Source organism: Wyeomyia smithii, chromosome 3 (genome assembly GCF_029784165.1).
Source record: "Wyeomyia smithii strain HCP4-BCI-WySm-NY-G18 chromosome 3, ASM2978416v1, whole genome shotgun sequence".
Classification (NCBI taxonomy): Eukaryota; Metazoa; Arthropoda; class Insecta; order Diptera; family Culicidae; genus Wyeomyia; species Wyeomyia smithii.
In genome coordinates, this window is record NC_073696.1 from 244,607,057 (window position 1) to 244,623,453 (window position 16,397).

Consider the following 16,397-nt stretch of genomic DNA (forward strand, 5'->3'; position numbering starts at 1 on the left):
TATATATATATATATATATATATATATATATATATGTATATATATATATATATATATATATATATATATATATATATATATATATATATATATATATATATATATATATATATATATATATATATATATATATATATATATATATATATATATATATATATATATATATATATATATATATGTAATAGCGAACCTAGTATTAATCCTGCGAAACAGCACAGTAGGACATTGAGCACCAAACGGTTTTCCCCAACGAACGATTGCGACATTTTCATCAGCTAACTTGATCGCTCTGGCATACTATTTCTTCAGGCGAAAATGATAAAAGAGTTGGTGTATTCGAAAGCCTGAGTATAGCTGTTAGAGGTACGCGACATTAGAAAACGAGAGTTGCATACGAGTGCATACGAGAGAGCAAATTTTATTATGCGCGGACAAGCAAAATACTCAATGCTACCGGTGGTGCGTTCATTAGCATTCTGTAGTACACATTTCTAGCTGAAGATCATGGAATCGGTTCTTTTCAGAACTATAAATGCTGTAGGATAAGAGTTATGAGAATTTTCACAACCACTACTAGTGTGAAATATTCATGTATTTCTCAATAATCATTTTTGCAATAACGACCAGGGCATCAAAGATAAATGGTAGTGTTGCCTATTAGCAGTTTATCTCGGCAAGATTTAACCCTCATTTCAAGAAATTTCACTGCTAAATTTAGTGATTTTTCGGTTCAATGTTCCTTTGTGCCCACTCGAACACCGTTATCGGTCAAATATTAATAACGCAAATTAGTTAATCTAAGAATCAGAGTAATTTTCGCATCGGGGAAGGACAAATTTTCTTTTGGTTCTTGTGAAAATCACTCAGTAGTATCAAAGGTGTTTTGTTTCGTTTCTCTTTCTCAAAACTGCGTGCCTGGACGAACACATAAGATTCGCATGGATTCCCTAGGATTCCTCACATTGGAATCGTGAAGCGTCCTCGATAAGGAATCTAAAATAGAATCCTCGAGAATGCCCAGTCTTTAGGGCTAGGATTCCTGAATGAGAATCGTGTAATGAGAATCCGTCGGGTTCCCTAGGATTCCTCACATGGAAATCGTGAAGCATCCTTGATGAGAAATTCTGAAAAAGGAATCCTCAGGAATGCCCTGTCTATAGGGCTAGGATTCTTGAAGAAGAATCGTGTTAGGAGAATTTTTAGGATACGACACCTTTCACTTCAACCGTTATTCAGTAACTTATCTACTTTCAAATCAGCGTTAGCAGTGCCCCGAAAAAATTCTCTTCTGGGAAATTATATGTATATTTGAACAGAATCTTACAATTGATGGTTCAAAGTTATTTACTTTACTCCCACAGGCCATTTGCCAGCTTTTGAGTGTTTAAGTAATAGGGCTTTGAAATGGTCCTTTCGGAATAGATTCCAGAGGGGCTTCTATTGCCGAAAATAACCATTAAATAAAATAAGGTTGAATACCATCCAAGGCGAGTATTTTCAGGACCGGGATGATGCGCCGAGACCGGAAAACGACCTAAGACGCCATTTTGACTTCCGGTGTCTGAAAAATAACAAAATCTGGCCGAATACCTCCCAAAATTAGTAATTCCGGATGCGTAATGAGGCCCAGTGACCGGAAATCAACTCCAGACGCCATTTTGATTTCAATATAGTGACTTCCGGTTTCTGGAAAAGGCATAGAATGGCCGAATATCACCCGATATGGGTATTTCCGAAATCGAGATGATACCCAGAGACCGGAAAACGACTCAGATGCCATTTTTTATTCCGATTCCGGAAATACCTATATTGGGAGGTATTTGGCCAGATATTTATATTGCCCAGAGTCTGGAAGTCACCTTTTCAGAATTTAAAATGGCGTCTGAGGTTGTTTTTCGGTCTAGGGGCATCATCCCGGTTTCGAATATACCAATGTTGGATGGTATTTAACCTTGTTTTATTTAATTGTTTCTATGGCCACTAGGAGCCACTGCGGAATCTATTCCGCAGTAAAAGTAATTTTATGTATCTTGAACCAATTATTGTTAGATTTTATCCAAATATTCATGAAATTCCTCAATTTTCGGAAAAATGGATTTCCGGGAATGAGATAATTCTTGGGCACCGCTGACGCTAATTTGAAAGTAGATGGGTTACTGGATCTTTTGGTGCTATCGAAATCAAATGAAAAACACAACAGATATAAGAATTTCGAGCACAAAACGGTTAAAGTCAAAGGTTTCGTATCCGAAGAATTCTCATAACACGATTTTCACTCAAGAATCCCAGTCCCATATACAAGGCATTCTTGAGGATTCTTTCGTCTGGATTCCTTATTGCGGACGCTTTACGATTCCAAAGTGAGGAATCCTAGGGAATCTATGCGAAACCTATGGGTGCGACTAACGTATATATGAGTTTATTCTAACCGGAACGTCAGTCATGTCGAACAGTCTGTCCTCGTTAGAGTCAGTTGTTCAAATTTGTATGTCTGTTCGCATATTCAGAAAAGTTTGTTCACATTCTAATAGGTTGAAACAATTTCGGCTTGATGCTAGAAGGACGCAAGGTCCATGTACAGTCGCAGTGTTCAGTTTACTTTGGTAATAGCTATATATATTTGATTTCTAGTCTTTCTGAATCATATCATTTGTGGTTCATATCAAAGGAAGCCAGAAAAGGGGAATCTAGTTTGGCTGATATATAATAAATTTTACATTGAGCGTCTTAGTAGAATAGAATTAGATATTGAGAATATGCAATGTTTCCATTTAATTCTACTAGTACTACAAAAAATCGAATACCGTTGAAATCGTCCGCTGATACATATTTCGGTTATTACTCATAACCATCATCAGTGCCTATGTGGACTGCTAAAAAAGAATCTTTTCAAGAGAGAAATTTTCATTTGTTAACCATCAGTTACACGATTGTTTGGTCAACATCAATTCCAGACATAGGTTTTGTATACTTCTAAAGTAGCATTACCAAGTTACAGGATTAAATTAGGAAGTAGAACACACTAAGAAAGAAATAACTTTCTCAGAAAAACAAATTTGATCCAAAACGGCATCAAGTTTACCGTCTTAACTTAACTACTTAATCGGGAAAACGGGAAAAAATCGGGAATTGAATTACATCGGGAAAAAGTCGGGAATTTTTTTATTCGATCGGGATTCTGTTACCAAGATTTTTTCAAAGTATTGTGTATGATGCAATTACAAATGATGGAGAAGTTGGAAGGACTGCAAGTTGGTCCTTTGAAAGTCACATTTTTCTTCAGCAGTCAATTTTTTAACCAAAAAGTCTCTAAACTTACTTTTTTTGACCTGCTGACCAGCTGATTACTCATATCAGTCCTGCTTTTCAAATGAAATAAATGTTGACCACAAATGTCTTAGAATAGCATAAAACTTCGAAATCTGTTGTTATCTAAAAAAATTGAATGGCCTCTGTGGGACTTCTCAAGATGGTAAAGCGAATTAAAACCGGGGTCGAAAACCGGAGTTTGGGAATGGAAGTTACCAGTTTATCGAGAAAACGTTTTTAGTGAGAGAATCAATCATAACTTCTCATATGTACAATAGAAACTGTTTCATTTTCTAAGAGCAATGCAGAATAAGTTTCACTGTACAATCTTACTAACATCACTAGTTATTAGTAGTTATTTGAATAAACAAATTTAGGATAAAATAAGTGGCACACAGTTCTGATTCTCCACTTCTTCAAATAGATTTTTATTTCAGCTAGTCTTTTTGAAAATATATTTGGCGAACTCTAGCGAAACTAACTACCATTTCCGCTTAGAAACTCAATGCTGGTGAAATTTTGGGTTGGGGACGCTATGGGGAGCAGTTAATTGAAAAAACATTACATACTTGCCCCAGAATAGAGCGAACATTATTCTGGAATTTTTTGAACAACTCATTTTTTTACATATTTCAAATTCGTATTTTTCTGTAAATTACACAATTTGACTGTAAAAAAAACTCTTTTTGATGTAAATATAATCAGAAATGTTCTCAGAAAACAATGTAATTGTTTGCGAGGTTTTTCAAGAAAACATTTTATTTATTTTTTTTGTTACTGCATACGACTCTTTACATGCTTTTTGTTTTGCAACTGATCTTAGGATAGGATGCTGGCCTAACTAGTCAGTCGTCGTAGGTTCGTGTCTCGGCTCGAGAGAGACTGTTATTGTTTGCAGGATCGTAGCGCTAGCCCTGCAATCGCCCCGTGCACTAAACAGCTGGCTGCTAAATCTGTGGCCAATAAACAAAAATACTTTGATATTCTAAAAGCCAAAATAATTAGGTTGATTGGTGTAATGTTTCCGGCAAAGCTGTAGATGGTAGTTCTATTTAAAAAATTGATTGAAGATCTCAAAAAGCTAAGTTGCCAAATGTTACAACGTTGATTATTTGAACACGGAAGAAGTTAATATTTCTGAAGTTTTTTTTTCGAAACCAGAACGATTTGTTTGATCGGTGCGGTGTTTTCGGCAAATTCTTGGCAGTAGTTGAGTATTAACAATATTCAAAATTAATCATTTCAAAGAGCTGATTTTTGAAAAAAAATATATTTTTATAAGCTGCATAATGTAAACTGAACATTGATGATCATGGAGAAATAAAAACTAAAAATTCTTTAGAAAAAATCCTAATAAAAAGGATTTGGGAAAATTTCAAGAAACATTTTTTTCTTGAAGTTTAAAAGAAATTAAAAATAAATTTGTTTCCTTTTCAACGGTTTCTGCAAGACATGTTCGTGCAGTAAAAGACTTTTAATTTGAAACATAATAATTTAAGATCTTTTGTCTGTAATTTTTTTAAATTTCAAAATCACTTACTCACAACTTCAATACAGGGATCCAATTTCAAAACCGAAAACATCGCGAGCGTCACGAAAATTGTCCAATTTCAAACGTTTTAAACTCAGTCAGTTTCCAACCGATTTCTGTCATTTTTGCAGCAATCGATTGGAAAACCATTTGAGCACTCGTTCAAATGCAGCAAATTGTAATCCGATTGTTCAAACTATTGTACTATTGAAAATTGTTGAACATTGTCGAATTACAAATGTCGACTTTTGATTGGTCGCTTGCTGCCTTTCCCTAAAAAGGACGACAGAATGGAGTACCTAGTTAGCCGGGAATGCACTCTTTGGGCTATTTAAGAGCTTGTTTCTCCTCAAGCAAATCAGTTTACTAGCAGCAGACATCAACACCGATGGCAGTAGGCGAAGGCAGCGTGGATCAGCAGCGGGCAACAGCGGCGGTGGTAGTGGTTAGCTGCAGTTCCTATCTCTTTCAGTTCGGCTTCCCTTCGATCTGAGTTGGACCCCACCAGCGGTAATTCAATTCTGATATCGTTGGGTGAATACAACCCGAAATTGAAACAGACTCGCCCCGCCAGGTGGTTTGAGGAGCCACCATCATTCAACGTATGTATATATAGGGTGTGTGCTATATCTAGATAAACATTTTAAAAGGTCCTATCTGCTTTAATCGTTTCTCCGGAGCGTCTTTTTGTTTTGGTAATGGTTCAGCTTTAGTAACTTTCCCGAGCGTGGTTTCCGTTCATAAGGCTAGGGTGATCCCTCCACTATCAATTCGTGCGAATAACGTGGCATAAAAAGTGTTTAGTAAGTTGTAGTGATGAATGAAAGTGATCGATCAAAAAGTCGATCAAAGCAGATAGGAACTTTCAAAATGTTTCTCTAGATATAGCGTTTGTGGCTAGCGTGCGTGGTTTACTATGTAGCGTGTGTGGCTTGCTATATAGCGTGCGTGGCTAGCAGTATAGTGTGTGTGTATGTTTATAACGTGTATGCATGTCTGTAGCGCGTGTGTGCATGCTTATAGCGTATGTGGCACGCTATATAGGTGCGTGGTTTGCTATATAGCGTGTGCATGTCTAGCGTGTGTGGCTTGCTATATAGCGTAAGTGGCTAGTAGTATAGCGATCAAAATTTTTATATACAACTGCAAATAAATTACCTCATGTTGAATTTAATTATCACTGTAAATCATTCAGAACGAAATAGAAAATTTGCCATGTTGAAAAAAATTATTCAGTTGTAAATAAATGGCATTAACCAACACAATTAACCTTTTTTGACTTCAACTAAGCCTCAAAGTTACCTGAAGAATTTTTGAGCTAGTGAGCCTGAATCACAAAATTTTTCGCTCAAGTCTTACTATTTGCAGCAATCAATTGTAAAATTATCTAAAAAGCAAAACGTTGGTGCTACATTCCGATTCGGAATATGACCTTCTGTTTACTATACACAGACTTCACAGCCAACTGTTGAGTGTACAGGACAATTGCGGGGCTAGCGCTACGATCCTACTGACACTAACAGTCTCGTCTCTCCCGAGCCGAGACTCGAACCTACGACAACTGGCTTGTTAGGCCAGCAGCGTACCTCGAGACCAGCTGGGGAGGCTCGTAAAATTATCTACGCTATCGTAAAATGCAGAAAATTGTTATTTGAACTGTTATACTACAGATGGAGAATGCACTATTTGCCCTCGTATATAGCCTCTTCGTAGCCACTGCCTAAATTAAGATATCTTTGTGCAACTTGATACGAAAGACAGCCTCAAAACAATTCAATTTCATTCTTATTTTGGATACGACAGCAAGTGAAACCGCATAGCTGCACATAGCTTCTACTGTTGTTCATTGTCGTTACCGGTGTCGCCTATAGAGGTAAACGTCATCTGGAGAAAAGAGACCCAATTAATTAACCCCAATTGAGTGTATTCCCAACTTATTCCAAGACATACATTGACATAAGACAGGCTGTCGTATTCTACGTTAACTCTGCGGTCGTGTCTTATAAACAACCTCTTCAACTTTTTTTATCAGCTTGACCATTTTGAGTGCTGAATGCAAACAAGTTGAAGATGTTGGCAGATGTCCAGAGAGATGCAACTTTGATGGACTAGCCAATCAAAATGCTGAAAAAGTTGTGAATTCACTTTCGAAAAGTTTTGAATCTATGTAACGCGTGACAAACGAAATACAGTTAAATCGCAGTGTTTTTCCTGAACGTAAAATAACATTATCTTTAATTTGAGAAAAAAAAACGCAAATCCATCCAAATCCAATATTTTTTTTACTTTTAGGTTAAGTAGTTTTATGTTCACCCTTAACTTCCCATGACTTTTTCCAATGATTTGAACAACGGGAAAAAATTGTACGCAAAGTGTTTTGTTTGTTGTTGTTCCCCTAACGGTGTTTATATCATATTTTAAGAAGACAGACAGCACAAAATAGCTAACTCGATTATTGATTGCTTAATGGAAGGTTTGCAAATTTGAGAAAATCGTAAAAATTATATTTACCCTGTGGAAAGGCAAAAGATGCATTTTATGTAACTAATCAACTGTTTGTGTAGAATGTCCCTAGCAAATTCGGTAAAACTGATATGCGCTATTACTTCCAATTTAAGGTTCAACCGTCGATAGAACATAACCTAGTTACCGTTTTTGACAATCGGGAATTTCTTGCAATCATGCGGGAAAAAGTCGGGAAAAATGCGGGAACTCGAAAATGTAGAATAAGTGGCCACCCTGTTGGTTAGATTCTTCAATTTCATCTGAAAAAGAGATAGACACATTACGACACGTTTTCCTCAGTCTTATGCTATACACTGAGTTTTTTACGCTGGGAATACGTACCTCGTGAAAAGCCACGTTGAATACGCGGAAATCAAATCTGCGTTGAAAAACAGCGGTAATTCGAAATCCCGCGTAAGTAACATGGTTGATCCGAAAATGCGCTTAAAAATAAGCGTTCATTCAAAATACTGCGTAAAAAATATTCTCGTAAAAAACCGCGTAAAAACATTCTGCCTGGATCGCAGAGACGATTCCTTTCACGATTCTGTCGCCGAGTCGCCGAGATTCCTAAATTTGGATTCTTGAGGTTTTCCATAAGCGATTCGAACAGATTCTGTCCATATCGCAGAAACGATTCCTTTCACGATTCGTTTAGATTTTTGAGGATTCTTGAAAAGGTTTCCCGTATGCGATTCGAATAGATTCTGTAGGTATCGCAGAGACGATTTTTCTCACGATTCCTTCACCGAGTTATAGGAATCCTGGGAACTCTTAGCTAAGGATTCTCAGCGTGTTAGTTAGGGTGGCCACGCCTTCAATGCAAAAATCTACGCTCAATTCTATACAAAAGACTTCGTGTAGAAAATTCAATTTCATTCTTTCTCTTAACACGATAGCAAGTGGAGCCCTTATCCTTGTGTGAGATACACGGTGTATAGCAGGCGTAGTGAAATATGTTAAACGAGAGTTAAAATCAATGTTTATGTTTGTCCTTCGTCACCATTTCATACAACCCCTAAAGCTGTATACCTTGTAGAATTTCTTCCTGGAATCATATTGCAGAACATTTTCTAACCGATTAACCTTCAACGCATCCTCAAAAAAACTTACGTCAGCTTATCAGTTTCCATATAAATTGATCACATTTTGTTACGTCATTTTCGAATAAACCTCCGGATCAAAACTATATTTTCCATCAAGAAACTAGACCATAAGCTCTTTCAAACGCGACTAACGCGACAATCGAATCGGTTCAGCCGATGCTGAGAAAATCTAGATATATTGGTCGTAAAAATGAAAATAAACACACTTACACTAGACTGGGACACGGTTATATGGGAAAAAAGCGATGGTGTTATTTTTTCGCTCCCATGCACTTTTCGTGTTCCTTATGGGTCCCATAACAGCTGTGTAACTTTTCAGATCGATCGGTGAAACGCCCGATTTGCGCCCGATTTTTAAAGTTTCCATACGATTTTGTATGGGAAAATCCACTTTTTCAAAACTTGTTCTCTAGAAATTCCCAGTTGGCTCCTAAAAATATATCGACACATGATATTTGTAGGAAATTTTCCTGGGAAAAATTCTTCTAAAGACCGCAAGGCGCTACCTTGCTTGTGAAAAAAGGTATTCACCCCAGACTGATTGAATATCTGACGAACGGCTAACCATTGAATTTTACTAGCAATACTGCTGCTGCATGCTGCTGTTGCAAATTCAACCATGTGATAAGGAATGATAGCACCCAAATTTATCTTGGAGGCTTCCCCGAAGATACTCTGAGCAAAAATCACACTTTGAAAATTAATTCCACGCGAAATTATTTCTCATACTTAAGCAAGTCTGCAATAGCAGCATGCTGTAGCAGTGTTGCTGGAAAATTGAAATGGTGAGCCGTCCGTCAGACATTCAATCAGTTTGGGGTGAATAGCTGTTTCTACAAGCATCGTAGCTCCTTACGGTCTTCAGAAGAGTTTTTTCCAGGAAAATTTCCTACAAATATCATGTGACGATATATTTTTAGGAGCTAACTGGAAATTTCTAGAGAACAAGTTTTGAATAAGTGGATTTTCCCATATAAAATCGTATGGAAACTTTAAAATTCGGGCGCAAATTGGGCGTTTTACCGATCGATCTGAAAAGTTACACAGTTGTTATAGGACCCATAAGGAACACGAAAAGTGCATGGGAGCTAACATCTGTTATTTGTCCCACCCTATTACACATACTCCCGCACACATACATACCTTATACGATTTTCGAAAAAAAAAAACAAACAAAATTCATTTGTGTTGTTTGCCACTGAATGGTAGGATGAAGGTTAAAAAAGATAGTAACACAATGCGTGATGCTTTTGTAATGTTAAAAACGAACCAGATAAAGCTTGACTATCTACTAATTAGAGCTGATTGAAATGACTTCGCTGCGTTGAATGCTGTTGTCAGGCAAAGGCATGTTTATTTAACTAGAGAATCATGATACATTTATTTAGCCAGTCATTTGTGTTTATTCAATTTATCCAATTCATTTTTATTAAAGGCACCGTTACATTTGAAGTACATTTATGAACCGCAATAACAAAAAAACCATAGGTCACATCCAATTCAAAGCCCATAAAACATCAAAACCGGCTTATGCCATTATCATCACCACATCAAAAGTGAACATTCACATACCTGGGATAATTATCCAATATTTTTGTTTTGTGATACGTGGACGCTGTTTTTCTAGTAGTTACAGCTGGACACCTGCTGCGGACGGTGGTGTCATTGCACCAGACCGGATTAAAACATCGAGACCATTCGGTATAAAGTCAGCAATCATTAAAAATCGAACCAATTAATTAGCATAAACAGGCAAAATATGAAACCATCGCGCCGAAAACCCGTCGAAACGGCGAGACACTCGAGTGGCATTAGCTGCCGAGTAACGCCGTCTGAGAGTGAGACTAAAGTTATGGGGAGGGGGAGGACGAAGCGAGCCATTATCGGATTTTTCACCCCGTGTCTGTTTACGCCTGGTAGCACGATGATTTGTGGACTCCATAAAGTATAATCCGGCAGCACTTCATCACGGCCATTCATCTCGAAAATAGAAATTATGGCCGCCAGTAATAAACAATAATCCCACTCAATTTTGCTCTGCTGCTACCGGCTGCTAAGCCACACCGGTCGCGGGGTGAACGTCATTATTTTTCCCTAATACCAAGTACAGTAAGTTTCCTAAAGAGGGGGTACTTTTGTTCCCATTAGCGCACAGCTTTTTTCTCCCTTTTTTGTGTTTTCTCTCGGCGCGTATTTGTGCTGCACTTACCAAACTCGGGAAGAGCCTAATCTCTTTTCACCGGGGTGCCAAGCGAGCCAAGCCAACGTACTGTTGTCCTTAATGTTGTACACATGGAGGACTTGTGCCGGTGTCTGAAAGTCGCAAGAGGTTGCCCAAGTGTTAAGAGTTATTCGCTCAGCTCTTACCTTTTGATACAAAGCAGATTAATTCGAAAATTACAACTTTCGCAAACTGGAAACCGTTGAGAGCCGATTCTCAGTAGAGGACAAAAGCTTCCAAACGTTCCGTGTGTTGAACCAGTTTAATCAGTTTTCCGGCGAATTTCGAAACCGAGGTGTAAAGCAAACCCACCCCGTTGCTTTTGAATAAAATTAATTTACGGCTTTCTATAATATGTTAATATTTGATTTGGCTTAATTCATCGCTGAAAGGCTTTCCCCCATGCAGCGTGAAGCCAACATGCAAATAACGTTGACATCCCACCTAATTGACTGCTTATTCAATTTTAAAACTTAATTTTCCCGCAAGCCAAACATTTTGCCCAAATCTCTTCAACGCACCTGGTAGCAATGATTATTGTATTGCAAATCATCCAACTGCACCAAATTTTGGCAGCAAACAGTCCTTCACGAGTTCAGCTCGGTTGGAAACTTCAAACCGCGACACCTGCGAACCCAGGTACAAATGCATAGATGATGAAAATAATAACCAATTTTCAATTTAGTCTCGCGGTGCGGTTGAACAACGGTAAATCAGATCCGATTGAATGTCTCCCCCACCCCTTTAACCAGACGGAAACCTGCCCGCCCTGTTACACAAACGGCCATTTTGTTCGTGTACAACGAATCAATGTGAGAATATAGCTGACACCACCGTGTTCGTGTTGAGTATATATGCGAGCGATCGTTTCGTGTAACGTTTGGCCACTGAAATCGACTGAGCCAGGCTTCCTGTTTCCATACCTTTCAGCTACCTTGAAACTAAAATTTAGGTAACAACCATCTGGATTTTCCTCTCTTTAAAAAAGATATACAGGAGAGTCGTCGGGTATGGTTGTGGGATGGAAAATTGAACACTTATTTTACTACGGGTGAATGACTGGCTCTTGATAAAACAATCTAGTTCGACAGTGTTGCAATAAACATTTGATTCTTTTCTGCTTCAGTTGATTGAAACAAATGTCATACGATGCCACTTCATGAGCGAAAAAAATCAGACATTTGCCGAGACAGTTAATTCCCTCTCCAAAATTGCATTCACTATCGCTCTCCAAGCTGATGATTGACTGTTAGAAGATATGTGTAAACACGAGAGAGAAGAATCGTGAGATGATAATCATTGGAAGTGAGAGACAATTGCGATGACTTGAACAATGCATCATCGATTCTTTATGGGTAGAAAGTGTTGACACTTTAAAAGAATTTATTTTCCAACACACTATATTTATCATGAATCAAAAGATAAATTTATAAATCAATGTGCTTTCTCATCGTTGTTTCTGACTATATGATAATATGATTATTTTGCTTTACTGCCAGATATCAGCAGATATGCACCCGCTTGTGACAGGGTTAGGATCGTTGTATGGATAATATTTAGTAGTTGGAGAGAAAACTTCCCCTTGATATGAACTGTAAACAAAAAATAAACCAAAAATCACATAATACAAAACACAAAACTCCACCAACCTGTTCGAACCGCTAAAGTAGCCCATTTTGTAGCCAGAAGGCCAAATACCAGTGTAGCGGCTTGACGTGCAATCTTTGGGTTTTGGTTCAGCGTAAAAGTTGTGTGTGAAGGCACTGATGTAAAAGTAAGGACACAAACCGTGCGAACCCTTTGGGAACGGTCCCGCTGCAATCTGGCTTTTGCCGCATTCTCCCATGTCCCAATCTACGTGACAATTTCGCTTACTCGTTCCGTAGTTCGAACTGGTATGAATGCACTGAACTCTTTTGGCAGCCTGTGTCGGATCCATCGAGGACCGTTGGCTGTTACCGTCAAAACCTGGACCAGCTGGTTCACATGCTGCAAGAAAAACATAGCGAATAAGATTTACAAGGAAATGTTAAACCAAAAACATTTTGCACTCACCATCAATGCGGCCAAGTTTGTTGGCCCCATAATTTATTCCAGATTGTATCGCCACCTGCGAACCGAAACTAAACCCAAAAACGAAACCGTCGGCCGGATCGAACCCGAAGGCCTCCAACCGACGATAATGATTGGTTAAATTGTTGGCCAATTCTTCGAAGTGGGGCACAAGGTCACCGAAATAGTCCATCTGATTGCCAGTTTCACCGTAGCTCATAAACATGATACACCCGCCCCGGTAGGCTGTCATGTTTGGCATCATTTCGTTCACCCATTCGGTGTTAATACCTTCCCGCCAGCCGTGCACAACAACAGTGAACTCTTCCGTAGGATTACAGCCATTACTAGCGAAGTCACTGTTATTGTTTGACAGTTCTACCAAACGCTCCAATTGTCTGAAAGGGAAAGAGTTTAAAATTCACCTTATATGAAAAACTTATATTATTCATTACTTGTTATAAATATAAAACTTCACGGTTCCAGTTATAACGTTGGCACCAGTTGCCGTTCTTAATCGAATAAGCAATAGCAACAGAAGAGGAGAAAATTTCAACATGATTATACCTTCAAATGGTGACTAAACGCTACACCACGATCACACTGCATATTTATATTCCCTCCAGCAACGCCTCTAAAGCCTCTGAAAGGTGTATTGATATCATTTGAATCAACAGCGGAAGAATCCTTGAGAATTCGGTCATGGAAAGTCAAATGAAGTGCAGATAATGAATTGCAACCTTTATTAAGCTCAATTCGAGCGTTGATCGATTTTTTTTTCTAAGCACATGTTTGAACAATTGATAACCGTAGACGAACGCGCCTTCAAACGTTTCTATGTTTGCCTAGAACCAAGAGTTCTCGCGTCGATATGATTAGAAACAAATATTCCTTTTCACTCTACCCATGCTAAAGTGGGAATCGATTAGGTAAACGAGAAGATAATTTGTCTCATTAGAGTCTTAGACAATATTTACTCTGCTAGACCAGCCAACAAGAAATTTCACGCAAATGAATATCCAGGTCAACAACATTTCAGAACACCTTGAGCGTAGTAAATGAACCTTTTGAATGAAAAAAGTAATTATTGTGTTCGTTATAATTTTAAAACACTAGAACCCAATAAAATAATAATAAAAAGTGATGGATGTAGGTAGCAGAGGTTAACACAAATGCTTCCAATATCAAAAATTAATCAACAAAAATGAAAACAAAAAAAATAACCATCAACCGGGGTGAGATTGGGTCATCAAACCCGTCACTTGTCAGCCATCTCTTCCGGGTCAGAAGACTAGTCTTTCTTGGTTGAGTATTTGAAGAAACTTTTTCAAGAATGTTTGGTCTTGTGATCTCCATGAGTTGACTTACAAACAATGGGTTTGTATGGCACAATCTCACCCCGACTTACGGTACCAAAATAACATAAATTAAAAATTATGATTAAAATGACAAAATTGTCAAAAATGACCATTTTGAAAGAAAGGAAAAGTTTGACAAAATTGACAGATCAACAATAACATAATTAGTTAATAAGACAAAAAAGTAGGAGGATAGTATCCAAGACACGTGCGCATACTAGACGAAGTGAAGGCCTTTTTTTGCTCGTCACCTTCCAGCGGTAGTGAAGAGTGAAGGCGTGGCACAATTTTTCGTCAACAAAAAGGGTCCCACGAAAAAATCTGCCCCGGGCCCCCCAACGCCCAAATCCGGCTCTGATTTCGAGACTACAGGCTCTGTTTGATTTGAGCACGCCAAAAACAAGTGATTATGTTTAATCATATTTTTAGTTTTTTTTTGTTTTTTTTTTTTATCAATATAAACTCAACATACTCCAAAAGAAAGGTATTTTGGTTCTTCAGTTTACCGAAGCGGATGACCGGAAGATGCTTTCGGAGATATGACCGGAACATTTGTGGTATCATGATCAAGGCTTTACTGAGAACCGTACCTCTAATGACTCGGGAGGTCATATCAAGTATCTAGGTCGTCATAGGCCACATGCGGACCTGTCTCCGTTGAGTTTCAAATACTTCCAGATTATTGAGGCTTAATCCATCAAGCGACACCTCTAACTAAAGATGGGCGAACGGCTCACGAGCCGTTCATATGAACCGGTTCTTAGTAAAGAGTAAAAGAAAGAACGGCTCACGAAAAAGAACCACGGTTTTTTGAGCACACCAGAACTGATGGTTCACGCGAACCCGAAGTTTACCGAGAAAACACGAACTGTCAACGCTCGTGAATCATAGTTCATGAGCCGTTCATATGAATTGGTTCGGAACGGCGAGTGAGAGGTTCAGAACGGCTCTTGCAAATGAGCCGCTTAGCCCACCCCTACCTCTAACGACTTGGAACTACTAAGTTCCAGGCTAAGGTCCTGATAAGGTCGTCATGAGCCACCTAAAAAGTAAAATCAAGTCATGAAAAGTCATTTTTGGCATGGTTTGATTTTGGCAACAGAAAAAATTTTTGACGTGGTGCCAAAATCGAACGGGGTTTGTATTTTGATTATTAATTTTTACTCTATTCTATTTCATCCTAATACAGTAAATCTTCTTTAATACGCGAAAAGGCAACATTTGGTATAGATCTTAGCTGAGCACGATTTAGAAGAAAGTCAACTTCCTTCTATATTTAATTGTCCAGTGAAAGATGGCACACACACCGATTCCAAAGCAGCATCATTGCTAGTTTTAACTGTGTATCTCAAAATCTCACAACTGCTAAACAAATATGTCATAGGGTAACGATCCCTGTTTACAGCCCAAAGAGATTTGCTCTTTGAATCCTGGGAGGGTTATTGGCTTCGTGAACCTTTACCTGGCTGGGAGCGTGTCGGTGCAGGTACCTGGTCATGGTATTTTGCAAGGGGACACGTATAGCAGTTGACTGGGTTATATTACAAAAGTTCACATCAATGGACAACGTAATTCTAATTCCCTAACAAAAAAAAAACGACCCCATAATTCGCCCACTTAATCCGAGTACCCAAAATTCGCCTACCTGTTTTTTTATTGTTCGCAATATAGTGACAACTCTTAGAACCGTGTTTAAACATAAAAATGAAATAGCTGAGATTGAAACAATTTGTTGATTAGTGGGTGAGCGAATTATGGGGTCAGGGCGAATTATGGGGTCCTTACCCTATAGAATTTTTTTCCTGCATTTACAAACTCGTGGGAAAAGTAATGATATAGACCTACAGGTTTTAGTCGAAAATGTGAAAGCAACGCAAAACTTTGCTGCTACATCCCGATTCGGAACACGACCTTCCTATACACAGACTTCGCAGTCGACTGTTTAGTGTACAGGAACAATTGTGGGCCTAGCACTACGATCCTGATGACACAATGGCGCTGATCCCATTGCCTCCGGGCCGGGTCCGGGACGGGTCTGGGCCGTGTCCGTGTTCTCTCCAGGATTTTTATGCATTCACTTTGCTCCGTGTTTCAACCGTGCCTGCGCCGTACTCTAGCTAAGAATTGTTGAGGATCAAAACATCAAAATTTTAGACACTTCGAGGCACCCCTAAATCATATCCGATTGAGCAGAAATTTTGCACAGATTATATTTTTAGGTCAATAAACAAAATGTACATAGACGGGAACATGACCGCTGCCACCCTAATCCATAGCATATTTTCGATCGAAAGACAAGGCTGAGCACTTAG

General features: G+C 38.5%; 2 protein-coding genes across 4 annotated transcripts in view; one reads left to right on the plus strand and one right to left on the minus strand.

Moving 5' to 3' along the window:
• Positions 1–16,397, plus strand: part of LOC129726833 (nephrin) — a 571,231-nt gene that overhangs the window by 452,656 nt on the left and 102,178 nt on the right. The gene's annotated exons all lie outside the window — the stretch shown is intronic.
• On the minus strand, positions 12,058–13,349 carry LOC129726835 (lipase member H-like). The gene is made up of 4 exons (XM_055683975.1): positions 13,183–13,349; positions 12,731–13,125; positions 12,325–12,664; positions 12,058–12,267 (listed from the first exon to the last, which is right to left on the minus strand). Exons 1-4 carry the CDS (start codon positions 13,284–13,286, stop codon positions 12,165–12,167), a joined length of 942 nt encoding a protein of 313 aa, XP_055539950.1. The 5' UTR covers positions 13,287–13,349; the 3' UTR covers positions 12,058–12,164.